The 16,507-nt window shown below is 39.6% G+C and overlaps 1 protein-coding gene across 1 annotated transcript in view; it reads right to left on the minus strand.

Annotated features, from left to right (window-relative positions):
• Nucleotides 1-16,507, minus strand: part of LOC116893416 (vomeronasal type-2 receptor 26-like) — a 39,499-nt gene that overhangs the window by 4,596 nt on the left and 18,396 nt on the right. Inside the window, exons 5-6 of the mRNA XM_032895198.1 lie at nucleotides 15,047-15,256; nucleotides 12,065-12,188 (exon numbers count right to left, since the gene is read on the minus strand). Coding sequence (XP_032751089.1) covers nucleotides 12,065-12,188; nucleotides 15,047-15,256 — 334 coding nt within the window. The remainder of the gene's footprint in view (nucleotides 1-12,064; nucleotides 12,189-15,046; nucleotides 15,257-16,507) is intronic.

The following is a 16,507-nucleotide window of genomic DNA, read 5'->3' on the forward strand; positions in this document are numbered from 1 at the left end:
CTACAAAAGCCTATATTCAACAAAACTTGAAAATCTGGGGGAAATGGACAATTTCCTAGACTGATACCAGGTACTGAAGTAAAATCAGGAACAGATAATCCATTTAAACAACCTTATAACTCCTAAAGAAATAGAAGCAGTCATTAAAGGTCTCCCAAACAAATACAGCCCAGGTCCAGATGGGTTCAGTGCAGAATTCTATCAGACCTTCATAGAAGACCTCATATCAATACTATCCAAACTATTCCACAAAATTGAAACAGATGGAGCGCTACCGAATTCCTTTATGAGGCCACAATTACTCTTATACATTAACCACACAAAGACCCAACAAAAAAGAGAACTTCAGACCAATTTTCCTTACGAATATTGACGCAAGAATACTCTATAAAATTCTGGCAAACCGAATCCAAGAGCACATCAAATGATCATCCTCCGTGATCAAGTAGGCTTTATCCCAGGCATGTAGGGATGGTTTAATATATGGAAAACAATAATCGTAATCCATTATATAAACAAACTGAAAGACAAAACCACATGATCATTTCATTAGATGCTGAGAAAGCATTTGATCAAATTCAACACCCCTTTATAATAAAAGTCCTGGAAAGAAGAAGAGTTGAAATCCCATACCTAAACATATTAAAAGCCTTGTACAGCAAACCAGTAGCTAACAGTAAATTAAATGGAGAGAAACTTGAAGCAGTCCCACTAAAATCAGGGACTAAGCCACTACCCAAAGGCTATACATGGACTAACCCTGGACTCCCACCTCATAGGTAGCAATGTACAGCCTAGTAAGAGCACCAGTGGAAGCGGAAGCCCTTTGTCCTACCAAGACTGAACCCCAAGTGAATGTGATAGTTGGGGGGAGGGCGGTAATTAGGGGAGGATGGGGAAGGGAACACCCATAGAGAAAGGGAGGTGGGGGTTTAGGTGGATGTTGGCCCACAAACCAGGAAGGGGAATAACACTCGAAATGTAAATAAGAAATACTCAAGTTAATAAAGATGAAAAAAAGAAACCACACAGATTAGCAAACTGGATTCACAATGAGGACACAGCATTCTGCTGCCTACAGGAAACACTACCTCAGAGTGAAAGGCTGGAAAACAGTTTTCCAAGAAAATGGTGTGAAGAAGCAAGCTGCAGTAGTCATTCTAATATCGAAGAAAATTGTTTTTCAACCAAAAGTCATTAAAAAAGACAAGGAATCACACTTCATTTTCATCAAGGAAAAATCCACCAAGATGAACTCTCAATCATAAATATCTATGCTCCAAATACAGGGGCACCTACATACATAAAAGAAACCTTACTAAAGCTCCAAGCACACATTGCACCTCACACAATAATAGTAGGAGATTTCAACACCCCACTCTCATTAATGGACAGATCATGGAAACAGAAATTAAACAGAGAAATAGACAGACTAAGAGAAGTCATGAACCTAATGGACTTAACAGATACTTGTAGAACATTCTATCCTAAAACAAAAGGATATACCTTCTTCTCACCACCTCATGGTAATTTCTCCAAAATACATTATATAATTGGTCATAAAACAGGCCTCAACAGATACAGACAGATAGAAATAATCCCATGTGTTCTATCAGACCACCACGGCTAAAGCTGGTCTTCAATAACTATAAGGGAGGAACGCCCACATATACATGGAAGTTGAACAATGATCTACTCAATGATAACCTGGTCAAGGAAGAAATAAAGAAAGAAATTAAAGACTTCTTAGAATTTAATGAAAAAGAAGGTACGACATACCCAAACTTATGGGACACAATGTAAGCTGTGATAAGAGGAAAACTCATAGCTCTGAGTGACTGCAGAAAGAAACAGGAGAGAGCATATATCAGCAGCATGATAGCACACCTAAACACTCTAGAACAAAATGAAGCAAACACACCAAGGAGGAATAGAAGACAGATAATAATCAAACTCAGAGCTGAAATCAACCAAGTAGAAACAAAAAGGTCTATACAAAGAATCAACATAACCAAAAGTTGGTTTTTTGAGAAAATCAACAAGATAGATATACCCATAGCCAGACTATGCAGAGGACACACAGAGAGTGTGTCTAAATTAACAGAATCAGAAATGAAAAGGGAGACATAACTACAGAATCAGAGGAAATTAAAAAAAAATCATCAGCTCCTACTAGAAAAGCCTATATTCAACAAAACTTGAAAATCTAGAGGAAATGGACACTTTCCTAGTCAGATACCTGGTACCAAAGTAAAATCAGGAACAGAGAAACCATTTAAACAACCCCATAATTCCTAAAGAAATAGTAGCCATCATTAAAGGTCTCTCAACGAATAAGAGCCCAGGTCCAGATGGGTTCAGTGCAGAATTCTATCAGACCTTCATAGAAGAGCTCATACCAATTCTATCCAAACTATTCCACAAAATTGAAACAGATGGAGGGCTACAGAATTCCTTTTATGATGCCACAATTACTCTTATAACTAAACCACATAAAGAGCCAACAAAGAAAGAGAACTTTAGACCAGTTACCCTTATGAGTATCGATACAAAAATACTCAATAAAATCTTGCAAACTGAATCCAAGAACACATTAATAGAATCATCCATCATGATCAAGTAAGCTTCATCCAAGGCATGCAGGGATGGTTTAATATATAGAAAACCATCAACATAATCCACTATATAAACAAATTGAAAAAGCAAAACCACATGATTATTTCATTAGATGCTGAGAAAGCATTTGACAAAATTCAACACCCCTTCAGGATAAAAGTCCTGGAAAGAATAAGAATTCAATTCCCATACCTAAACATAGTAAAAGTCATATACAGCAAACCAGTAGCTAACATTAACTAAATGGAGAGAAACTTGAAGCAATCCCACTGAAATCAGGGACCAGACAAGGCTGCCCAATCTCTCCCTACTTATTCAATATAGTTCTTGAAGTTCTAGCCACAGCAATCAAACAACAAAAGGAGATCAAGGGGATACAGATTGCAAAAGAAGATGTCAAAATATCATTATTTGCAGATGATATGATAGTATATTTAAGTCATCCCAAAAGTTCCACCAGAGAACTACTAAAGCTGATAAACAACTTCAGCAAAGTGGCTGGGTATAAAATTAACTCAAATAAATCAGTGCCTTCCTCTACACAAAAGAGAAAGAAGCCGAGAAAGAAATTAGGGAAACGACACCCTTCATAATAGTCCCAAATAATATAAAGTACCTCGGTGTGACTTTAACCAAGCAAGTAAAAGATCTGTACAATAAGAACTTCAAGCCTCTGAAGAAAAAAAATTGAAGAAGACCTCAGAAGATGGAAGGATCTCCCATGCTCATGGGTTGGCAGGATTAATGTAATAAAAATGGCCATTTTACCAAAAGCTATCTACAGATTCAATGCAATCCCCATCAAAGTACCAATCCAATTCTTCAGAGAGTTAGAGAGAACAATTTGCAAATTCGTCTGGAAAACAAAAAACCCAGGATAGCTAAAACTATTCTCAACAATAGAAGGACTTCTTGGGGAGTCACTATCCCTGATCTCAAGCATTATTACAGAGCAATAGTGATAAAAACTGCATGGTATTGGTACAGAGACAGACAGAAAGACCAGTGGAATAGAATTGAAGACCCAGAAATGAACCCACACACCTATGGTCACTTGATTTTTGACAAAGGTCCCAAAACCATCCAATGGAAAAAAGATAGCATTTTCAGTAAATGGTGCTGGTTCAACTGGAGGTCAAGCATGTAGAAGAATGCAGATCAATCCATGCTTATCACCCTGTACAAAGCTTAAGTGCTAGTGGATCAAGGAACTCCACATCAAACCAGATACACTCAAACTAATAAAAAAAAGTTGGGAAGCATCTCGAACACATGGGCACTGGAGAAAATTTCCTGAACAAAACACCAATGGCTTATGCTCTAAGATCAAGAATCGACATATATGATCTCATAACACTGCAAAACTTCTGTCAGGCAAAGGACACCGTTGTTAGGACAAAATGGCAAGCAACAGATTGGGAATAGATCTTTACCAATCCTACAATAGATAGAAAGCTTATATCCAAAATATACAAAGAACTCAAGAAGTTAGACTGCATGGAGACAAATAACCCTATTAAAAATAGGGTTCAGAACTAAACAAGGAATTCACACTGGAGGAATGCTAAATGGCTGAGAAACACCTAAAGAAATGTTCAACATCTTTAGTCATAAGTGAAATGAAATCAAAACATCCCTAGATTTCACCTCACACCAATGAGAGGCTAAGATAAAAAACTCAGGTGACAGCAGATTCGGGCCAGGATGTGGTGAATGAGGAAGACTACTTCATTGTTGGTAGGATTGCAGACTGGTAAATCGTTCTGGAAATCAGTCAGGTGGTTCCTCTGAAAATCGGACATTTAACTATCTGAGGACCCAGCTTTACCTGTCTTGCGCATATACACAAAAGATGCCCCAACATATAACAAAGGCCCATTCTCTACTATGTTTAAAGCAGCCTTATTTATAATAGCCAGAATCTGGAAAGAACCCCGATGCCCTTCAACAGAGGAATGGATAAAGAAATGTGGTACATCTATGCAATGGAATATTATTCAGCTATCAAAAACAATGACTTTATGAAATTCATAGGCAAATGGATGCAACTGGATATTGTCATCCTGAGTGAGGTAACCCAATCACAGAAAATCCCACATGGTATGCATTCATTGATAAGTGGATATTACCCAAATGCTCAAATTACCCTAGATGCACAGAACACATGAAAATCAAGGATGACCAAAATGGGAATGCTTCACTCCTTCTTTACAAGGGGAACAAAAATATCCTTGGGAGGGAATAGGGAGGCAAAGTTTAGAACAGAGGCAGAAGGAACACCCATTCAGAGCCTGCCCCACATATGGCCCATACATATACAGTCACCAAACTAGATAAGATGCATGAAGCGAAGAAGTGCAGGCTGACAGGGACTGGATGTAGATCTCTCCTGAGAGACCCAGCCCGAATATGGCAAGTACACAGGTAAGTGGCAGGAGCAAACCACTGAACTGAGAAATGGAACCCTGTTGGGGAAATGGAATCAGAGAAAGGACTGTAAGAGCTTTAAGGGGCTTGAGACTCCATCTGAACAACACTGTCAACCAACCAGAGCTTTCATCGACTAAACCACTACCCAAAGACTATACATAGACTGACCCTGGGCTCCAACCTCATAGGTAGCAATGAATAGCCTTGTAAGAGCACCAGTGGAAGGTGAAGCCCTTGTTCCTGCCAAGCCCCAGTTAAAGTGAATGTTGGGGGAAGGGTGGTAATGGGGTGAGGATGGGGAGTGGAACACCCATAGAGAAGGGGAGGTGGAGGGGTTAGGGGGATGTTGGCCTGCAAACCGGGAAAGGGGATAACAATTGAAATGTAAATAAGAAATACCCAGGTTAATTAAGATGAAAAAGAAAAGTTGTCAGAGAATGCTTGAATCCATTTCAGTTGTCTCAAGAAGTCTCTCTCTCTCTCTCTCTCTCTCTCTCTCTCTCTCTCTCTCTGTCTGTTTCTGTCTGTGTGTGTTCATGTATGTGTGTATGTATGTATGTATATATGTATGGAAATATTTACTGTATTTCACTTGGTGAGTGTTGTGTGTCTCTCTCTCTACATATATATACACACACACACACAAATACACACACACACACACACACACACACATATATATATATATATTATCTATCTTGGTACGTGCAGAAGTCAGAAGATGTCATTTACATTCCTTGTAACTGGAATTACAGATCGTTGTGAGACACCTGCTGAGCCATCTCTCCAGACATTCTCTTCATTAGTTGTTGAGAAAGAATGTCTCCGTGAATCTCTAGACTACATTGCCTGGCCATAAGAACCTTCTCTTATGTGAGGTTTTTGGTGATTAATTATTTTTCCAGTAGTAAAAGAGTATATTAACAAATAGTTTAGAATGAATTATACCTCCCAAGTTCATTTTAAAGCATCTATTTCCTCAGTGTTCCAAAATGAGATTGTATTTCACCTTACGTTAATTGGAGATGATGTAATAAAAGTTGAATGAAGCCACCATGGTAGACTCTAGTTCCAACACTACTGGTATTCTAATGAGAAGGGGGAGTTGGAGTAGGGTGTGGCTATACATGACTTAGTCTTAGCACTTGAGAGGCAGAAGAGGTGGATTTCTATCAGCTAGAGGTTAGCTTGTTTAAAATAGTGAGTTCTAAGCCAGACAGGGCTGCATTGGAAGACATTGTCTCAAAGCTAAACAACAAACTGAAAAGAGGGGACATATACATACACACATATCTTGCCCAAACACTCCCACCCTTGGCTTTGCATTTCCAGCTTTCAGCATGTAAAGGAGTAAGTTCTGCATAAAAACAGTCCAGAATGTGGTGGTTTATTGTGATTTATTCAACCTCTGGGCTGAACCCAACCAATACAGAGAAGGAAGTCACAGCAGAACAACCATGATGCAATCCACTTAAAAGAGCTTTCAAAAGCAAGTGAGAATTGTCAGTTCCATGGAAGTCAGACGTTTTTATAAGGCCCATAGATACTTGTGGAAGTAGCTTATGCCATGGTTCTTTTTATGTTTTGTTTTTTGAGACAGGATTTCTCTGGGTGGGGCTTTGGCCATTTCAGGCTCACTCTGTAGACTAGGCTGCTTTCAAACTCACTTATAAAGATCAGTTACCTTCTGACTCCCAGTGCTGGAATCCAAGGCCTGCAACACTATCACCCTGTTTCTTGATATAGGGCTGAAGGGTAAGCAGTGTTTGCTATTGGAAAGTTCATTAGACTTTGTAATTATGGGTCATTCATTCACTTGTCTTACTCAATAAAGCACTTCATCATTCACTTGTCCTACTCAATAAAGCATTTATTTAAGAACAATTATAAGACTAGCATTCTCTTTTTGTGGAATAGTTTGAGGAACGTCGGCTCTTTGAAAGTCTGGTAGCATTCCACACTAAATCTACCTGGCTCTGGGCATTTATTTATTTATTTATTTATTTATTTATTTATTTATTTATTTCATTGGGAGAATTTTAATGACTGCTTCTATTTCTATAGGTGGTATGGGGCTATTTAAGTAGTTTACCTGATCTTGATTTAACCTTAACTTTGGTTGGTGGTATCTGTCTAGAAATTCATCCATTTCATCAAGGTCTTCCAATTTTGTGGACTACAAGCTTCTGAAGTAAAACCTAACAATTCTCTGAATTTCCTCAATGTCTGTTGTTTGTTAGGTCTCCCCTTTCATTTCTGACTTTGTTTATTTGGATACACTCTCTGTCTTTTGGTTAGTTTGGCTAAGGGCTTGTCTATCATGTTGATTTTCTCAAAGAACAAGTTCTTAGTTTCACTGATTCTTTGTGTTGCTTTCTTTGTTTATAACTGATTGATATCAGTCCTGATTTTGTTTATTTCCTGCCTTCTACTCCTCTCCAGTATGCTCAATTCTTTTTTCTAGAGCTTTCGAACTGCTATTATGAGAACTTTACAATTTCTTATAAAGGTACTTAGTGCTATGGCCATTCCTTTTAGCACTGCTTTCATTGTGTCTCATAATGTATCTTGTGTCTTTATTTTTCTTGAATTCTAGAAAGTCTCTAATTTCTTTATTTGTTCTCTGACCAGAGATTATTGAGTAGAGAGTTGTACAATTTCCATGAATATGTAGGTTTTCTGGTGTTTCTCTTGTTGTTGAAGTCCAGCTTTAAATTGTGGTGGTCTGATAAGATACAGGACATAATTTTGATTTTCTTGTATCTGTTGATGTTGGCTTTGTTACCAACTATATGCTCAACTTTGGAGCAGATTCCATGAGGTGCTGAGAAGGTATATTCTTCTGTGTTTCGGTGAAATGTCCTATAGATTTCTGTTAGGTCCATTTGATTCATAATGTTTGTTATTTCTGTTATTTCTCTTTAGTTTTTGACTAGATGGCCTGTCAATTGCTGAGAGTGTGCTGTTGAAGTCCTCACTATTAATATGTGGGTTCAAGTGTGATTTAAACTTTAGCAATGTTACTTTTACAAATGTGGGTGGCCTTGTGTTTGGGACAAAAATGTTCAGAATTGAGATATTGCCTTGATAGATTATTCCTTTGAAGAGTAGGAGGTTTACTTCCCTGACTCTTTTGATTAATTTTGGTAGTACGCCTATTCTATTAGAGACAAGAGTGGTTATTACATACAAGAAGCCTACAGAACTCCAAATAGATTGGACCAGAAAAGAAATTCCTCTGATCACATAATAGTCAAAACACCAAATGCACTCAAAAAGAAAGAATATTAGAAGCAGTAGTGGAAAAAGGTCAAGTAACATATTAAGGCAGACCTATCAGAATCATACTAGAATGAAGGGATTGAAAGAGCTGAAGGGGCTTGCAATCCCATAAGAACAACAATGCCAGCCAACCAGAGCTCCCAGGGACTAAACCACTACCTAAAGACTATACATGGACTGACTCATGGCTCTAGTTGCATATGTAGCAGATGAAGGCCTTGTTGGGCACCAGTGGAAGGAGAAGCCCTTAGTCCTGCCAAGGTTGGACCCCCAGTGTAGGGGAATGTCAGCGGGGGAGGAAGGGGGGTGAATAGAGAGGGGAACACCCTTATAGAAGAAGGGGAGGGGGATCAGATATGCGGCTTATATCCTGGAAACTGGGAAAGGGAATAACATTTGAAATGTAAACAAAAAATATCCAATTAAAAAAAAGTAGTAGGAAGACCAAAGTGTGGATGCTTCAGTCCTTCTTAAAAGGGGGAACAAAATTATTCATTGGAGGAGATATGGAGACAAAGTTTGGACAGAGTCTGAAGGAATGGCCATTCAGAGCCTGCCTCACTTGGGAATCCAGTCCATATACATATAGCCACCAAACCCAGACAATATTCCTGATGCCAAGAAGTACATGCTGATAGGACCCTAATATAATTGTCTCCTGAGAGTCTCTGCCAGCACATGACAAATACAGTGGCGAATGTTAGCAGCAAACCATTGAAGTGAGAATGGAGTCCCCATTGGAGGGTTAGAATACAAATAAAAATAAAGAAAGGATCAGGAAGCAACTGAAGGTGCTTTATAAGAAAAAAATACCAATAAACAAGGCTCCCAGGAACTAAACAACCACCCCAAAGGTGCAGCATGGACAAACCCTGGCTCAGCTGCATATGTAGCAGAGGATGTCTTGTTGGCACCAATGGGGAGCCTTAGTTATGCCAAGGTTGGACAACCCCAGTATAGGAGAATGTCAGAACAGGGAGGCGAATGGGTGGGTGGTTGGGCTGGGGAACACCCTCATAGAAGTAGGGGGAGGTGGAATTGGACAGGGCGGTTCATGGATTAGAAACTGGAAAAGGGGATAACTCTTGAAATGTAAATAAAAAAGAATTTGCTCCCCCAAATAAAAAAGAAACAAACACGGTTTTATCCAATAATACAAATGGCCAAATATGTATAATATTACTTATTATCTGGGAACATCAAACCAAAACAATATTGTGTATCATCTCCCAAATATAGAATGACTTTTATCTAAATCTCAGCAGTTAACAAGGGTTAGGATGTAGAGAAAAGGGAATGTCTGTTCATGTTTGTTGAAAAGTTAGATTGAAACAGATAGTGTGTGAAAAAGAAATGTGGTTCCTCAGAAAAATTTAAAATAAAACTATAAAACAACTCAGGTGACAACAGATGCTGGCAAGGATGTGGAGAAACAGAAACACTCCTCCATTTGTTGGTGGGATTGCTAGCTGATTCAACCACTCTGGAAATCAGGCTGGTGATTCCTTAGGAAATTGGACATAGTACTACCTGAGGACCCAGAGAGACCACTCCTGGGCATATACCCAAAAGATGCTCCAATATATAACAAGGACACATGCTCCACTATGTTCATAGCAGCCTTATTTATAATAGCCAGAAGCTTGAAAGAATTCAGATGTCCCTCAACTGAGAAATGGATACAGAAAATGTGGTACATCTACACAATGGAATACTACTCAGCTATCAAAAACAATGGCTTCATGGAATTCATAGGCCAATGGATGGAACTAGAAAATGTTATTTTGAGTGAGGTAACCCAAACACAAAAATATCACACATGGACAAAAATATTCATAGGAGGAAATACGGAGACAAAGTTCGGAGTAGAGACTGAAGGAAAGGCCATCCAGAGTCTGCCCCACATGGGGATCTAGCCCATGTACCTACAGCCACAAAACCCAGACAATAATGCCAATGCCAAGACATGCAAGCTGACAGTAGCCTGATAAAGCTGTCTCCTGAGAGGCTCAGCCAGAGCATGACAAATTCAGAGGTGGATGCTCGCAGCCAATCGTTGAACTGAGTAGAGGGTCCCCATTGGAGGAGTTAGAGGAAGGATTAAAGGAGCCGAAGGGGTTTGCAGCCCCATAAGAACAACAATACCTACCTCCAGAGCTCCCAGGGACTAAACTAATACCCAAAGTGTACACATGGACAGACCCATGGCTACAGGTGCATATGTAGTAGAGGATGGTCTTGTTGGGCACCAATAGGAGGAGAAGCCCTTTGTTCTTCCAAGGCTTGATGTCCCAGTGATGGGGAATGTCAGGGTAGGGAGGAGGGAAGGGATGGGTGAATAAGTGAGGTAACACCCTTGTAGAAGAAGGGGGAGGGGATAGAATGGGGGTTTATGGATGGGAAACCAAGAAAGGATATAACATTTGAATTTCAAATTAAAACATATCCAATTAAAAATGAGATAAAAATTGCTTGCTTTCTGAGTACATTTGCTTGGAAAACCTTTTTCCAGCCCTTTACTCTGAGGTAATATCTATCTTTACTGCTGAAATATATTTCTTGTATGTAGTAGAATTATGGATCCTATTTTCACTTCCATTTTGTTAGTCTGTGTCTTTTTATTAGGAAATTGAGTTCATTGATGTTGAAAGTGGTGGTTATTTCCTGTTATTTTGATGTTGGTGGTGTTAGTGTGTTTGCATGTGTGTAGGTATTTCTCTTTATATGTGTGTTTACATGTGTGCTTCCCCTGTTTTTGCTAGTATGGTATTACTTATTTCCTGTGTTTTCTTGGATGTACTTGTCCTCTTTGGGTTGTATGTTCTTAATGTTGAATTTGTGGATAGATTTTGTTTGAATTTGACTTTGTCTTGAAGTATCTTGGTTTCTCCATCTATGGTGATATAGTTTTGTCAGGTATAGTAGTCTAGGTTGGCATCAAAAAGAATCAGGTAAACATGGACCCTTGGGGCTCTCAGAGACTGAACCAACAACCAAAGAATATACACGGACCAGACCTAGGCCAATCATACCTATATAGCAGATATGCAGCTTGGTCTTCATGTGGGTCCATACAACCAGGGTGGAAGCTATCAGAAAAGCTGTTTCCTATCCATGAGATATGTTCTTGTCACTGGGAAAAGGGAGTGGTGGGCGGATTGTGGTGAGGGGGTGACTGAAAGGAGAACAGTGAGTGGGTTGAAAAGTAAAGAATAATAATAAATAAAAATGAAAATTTAGTAACATTCTCAATGGTTTTTCTTCCTAATATCCACATAACATCTGAGTAGATTGATGTGGTTTTCATCTCAGTTGATGAGAATTACCCCCATAGCTCATATATTTGAATGTTTGATTCCTAGTTGATAGACTGTACGTGATGGATTGTGAGGTATAGTCTTGTGGAGGAGATGTGTTTCTGACTGTGGTCGTTGAGAGTTCAAAATCCCAGACCAGGCCCACTCTCCATGTCTCTGCCCCCTGCAGCCTGTGGATCAGCGTATAAGCTCTCAGTAACTGCTGAAGCACCAAGCCTGCCTGATACCCATTTTTCCTGGTCATGGATTCAGCCTCTGAAATGCTAACTAAATCCCCAGAATGATGTTCTTCTTTTCGAAGCTACCTTGGTCATAGTTTCTCTGCACAGCAGTAGAATAGTAGCTAAGACAATGGAGACATACAGGAGGCTCACATTTGCCCTGTGGATTCCTTAGACTCCAGGTCCATCTGCCCTTACCTCTTTGGTCTGCAAACTGTCCCTCGGGGCATGGACTACAATCAAAACAGCAGTGGGGGGCTCCTAGTTGGAGTACTTGGCTGGATCCTGGAAGGCAGCTATCACTGCAGACAGAGGTGGGTACCTAGTAACAGTGAACATAGTGTCATTGTGACTCTCCAGGAAATCATGCTTAACTTCACCCTGAGGAAGCAGAACAGACCAGTTTCCTCTTAGTCCACTAGATGAGATACCCTTCAGAAAACATGTGTATCCTAAGAGATGGAAAACTGCAGAAGTACTATTGTATGTAATAGGAGAAGAGCTACATATAGCTTCCTTGGCTAACAACTTAAAAAAAACTTAAAAAGTTTTTCAATTTCGCTGTGGCTCCTACATCAATAATTGAAGGTACAGGACTACAGAGATGGGTAAACTGTAAGGAGTAAATAATGCTCTTTCAGAGAAGCAGCATTCAATTCCCCCCACCCAAAGAGCACCTTGCACTGTAACTCCAGTTCCAGAGGATCCAATTCCCTTTTCTGGCTTCTCTATGCACCAAGTATATGCGTAATATACATGCAGGCAAATATGCATACATGCAAAATAAACTATGAAAGAATTGTATTTTGTCAGACATTATAGAAGCATGCCATGCCCTCTGTCAAGTCAGCCTGCTTGTCTCAGTTACTCAAAAAACATCATTTTAATTTTTTCTTTTATTTTGGACACAGTCCATAACCTAGACATGTTTCCCTTGCTATTCTTGCCTTTATTTCTTTCTCTGAAGTTCCCTGAAACCTTGTGACTACTTGCTGGGCTCCAGGCCTAACTCAGAAGACATGACTGTCTTAGTTCCTTTCCCTCATCTCCCTCCTCAGTGAAGCTGTTGAGATTTACTTTTGATTGTCCTGTTTGTTATTTTTGCATATACTTTAATAATTAAGTATCCTTGAGCTTCAAAAAGAGAAAAATTGTATGTAGCAACTCCCTTAACACCTTAGCACACACACAGAGACACACAGAGACACACATAGACATGCACACACAGACATGCACATTCATACAAGCAGACACACACATAGACAGATACACACACATACAAACACACACACACACACACACACACACACACACACACACACACACACACACACTTCCACAGTAGAGATCTAAAGGCTGACTCAGTTTCTTTTAGCACACCTCCAACTCCAGGAAAGAATTATCAAAATGGCAGTGGAGAATCCTGAGGTCTCTGCCATAACAGAAGAGAGTAAAACCACCTTCCAAATCAATCACATTAAAAAAATACTCCACAAGAGTCCTCTGAATACTTAGGATATGTCCTTAATGGTTAACAAATCCATGAATTGGAACCTCATTCTCATGAAGAAATCCTTAAGGTCACCATTGATTGGAGATGTCACTAGGACAAAGTTAGACAAAGTTGTAGAAGGAGGGGTATTCTTTATCCACTGGCATAGGACAGCAAGCTGAAGCATTTCTATGGAGCATATTACACACATACACATGCCTGTCTCAAAACAGTTGATCATTTTGTTAATAAACATCAGCCTTTGAGCCTCAAATATTTCCCAAAGTCTTGTGTGTTGGACCACTGATTAAGAGATGGTGGATTTTTCAGTGGAAGGGGAAGCCCTGGGTCCTGCTAAGACTGAACCCCCAGTGAACTAGACAGTTGGGGGGAGGGCGGCAATAGGGGGAGGGTGGGGAGGGGAACACCCATAAGGAAGGGGAGGGGGAGGGGGTTGTTTGCCCGGAAACCGGGAAAGGGAATAACACTCGAAATGTATATAAGAAATATTCAAGTTAATAAATAAAAAAAAAAAAAAAAAGATGGTGGATTTTTGAAGAATGATTGGATCTTGATACATCTGATATAATCAATGGATAAATTCCTCAGTAGACTCAAAATTTGATGAACTATTGTACATGGAAACAGGACATGGGACTTAATTGGAGGAAGAGAGTAACAAGAGCTATGTACTAGTAAGATCTAACTTGTTTACTTATCTAATCTATCTATAGCCCCACCTCCTACTTCCTGGGTCCCATGGATTGGGAAACCTCTTCCTCCACACATCCCTGCTGCAAAGACAAACTGCCTCAAACACACACTCAAAGCAGTGTATTCATCTGGCCTTGGACCTCTCATACCCTGAGTTAATAAAAGCTTTTCTTCACTTTATACTATTTCTCGGGTATCTGTTATGGTTAGGAAAAATCTAACACAGCAAGTAACCTGAGGGTGTCTCCTGAGTCCATTTCTCAGGTGGCCCATGGGAAAGTGTCTGGTTTAGTGGGTCACTATCTTCCTCTTCACAGAGCAGGTCCTGAACACAGGCAATGATATCTCTCAAAAGATCACCAGGTACTGATTCTGATTCTATTTTGGGATTCTAGTGTGTTCTTGCTCCCATTTTACACAAGTATATATTGCGCAAGTATGTGTATGTGTTTTTTACATCTATATGTGATTATGTGCATGTATAAATGAGTGCATGTAGAGGCCCAAGGATCATGTTGGGAATCACCCTCTTGCTTTTTCACTATGCACATTGAGGCACAAAATAAAACCCTGAGATAACTGATACTTCAAGTCTTACTTGCTAGCTTGTTTTGGGCATCTCATTGTCTCCAACTTCCAAGAATGAAATTACAGATCTACCACACTGCCCACTCCACCTGGATGAATATTCTGGAGATCTAATGTTTGTACCTTGTACCTGCATAGCAAGCACTTTAACTGCTAAGCCATCTCTTACTTCAGCTCTGATATAGTCATTTTTATTGGTGAGTGAGTGGCATTCAGAGAATGCTCTCTTATGAGGTTAAGAACATAGTCAGTTATACTTGACTGGCCCTATCTAGAGTGGCATCTACTTCAGATATAAGAAGAGATAAGGAACTCTGAACTTGAAATTTTCCTGTGACTTTAGCACACTAACACACAAGAGCCATCTCTGCATCTAAGCAACTCACTTGGATATCCTCCTTCAAATGGACCACCATTTTGTTCTCTGAAGAGTCATGAGGGTCTATTATGCCTACATGGACCAAGTGGAATATGCCCTTGGGGATCCTTTGCCCTTGGAGAATGTCAAATTTTGACACCAAATCTCCATTGACATCAAACATAATCTCAATTCTGTCAGGAGTCTTGAAGTGCACCTTTCTGAGGGCATGAAGCAACTGAAGAAGAATGGAAAATATTGTAGATTGGTCAGGTCCGGTGTCCATGACCTTATCCAAAATTCCACAGGTCATTCACCTCTGTAATGACACAAAGCCTCCTCATCTTAGGACTGGCCCCAGTTGCCAGTAAGTATAAGGGGGCTTAAGGACATATGATATTTTCAAAGACTCACAAAAATGTTCTTGCTTTTATAAAGTAATAATTCATGATAACAAATCCAGATATTTTAACCCTCTCTCTTCTCTCTCTCTCTCTCTCTCTCTCTCTCTCTCTCTCTCTCTCTCTCTCTCTCTCTCTCTCTCCGTGTGTGTACATGTATGCACATGTATGCACATACAGTTCACACACATTAGACAGAGAACAACTCTCAGTAGTGTTCTCTCTTTTCTCTCTTTATGCTGACATATGTGACTCAGAAATCCAATTTAGGCTTGGGTACAAATTCTATTATCATCTCACCAGCCTTAAGTTTAAACCCTGAAACATCAAAATGTGGTGCTGTTTCCAAGGTTTCATTTGGATCTTTACTAATGTCCTCAAAATTCTCATTATACTCTTTAGACTCTAAACCATAGTAAGACCTCCACAGACTTGCCCCAACCCACCTAGGCCTCCTAATAACTCTGGCTCACATGCCATACTCTTTCAGTACTCATGTGGCTCTTCTTGTTATCTCCATTCTAGGGTGTTGACACATGCTATTCCTGACATATGCAATGCCATTACTTCTTCCCATGGTGAAATTTCTCATTCTCTGTTTGGAACTCAGATATTTCCTGATAGAAAGATCTTCTCAGACCTTATTCAACCCTTTCCTGGCATCTCACTCCTTCTTCTACTTTACATGCTTTTATAGATTACCCAGATAGTAATCACCAGCCTCTTTTTGTTTATTTTGTGACAATATCTTGCTATGAAGTTCAGACTTGCCTTGAATCTGATCCTCTTGCCTCAATCTCCTGTGTGCTAGGATGATAGGCTTGGATCACCAAGCCAAGTGACATGTAATTTCTTATCAGTTACTCTCAGTCAAAAATGTCAACATCTATTACTGTCCATCTGGCTCAAAATCATATGCATTTTCAACAGGCATACAGTAGCGTCTCAGGTATACTCTCAGTAGATTGCAGAAGACGATAAACACATGTGCACACACACACAACACACACACACACACACACACATATATATATATATACATATGTATATATGTGTATGCATGTATGTATGTATATATGTATGTATAT

This window comes from Rattus rattus, chromosome 2, assembly GCF_011064425.1.
Source record: "Rattus rattus isolate New Zealand chromosome 2, Rrattus_CSIRO_v1, whole genome shotgun sequence".
In the NCBI taxonomy this organism is placed as follows: domain Eukaryota; kingdom Metazoa; phylum Chordata; class Mammalia; order Rodentia; family Muridae; genus Rattus; species Rattus rattus.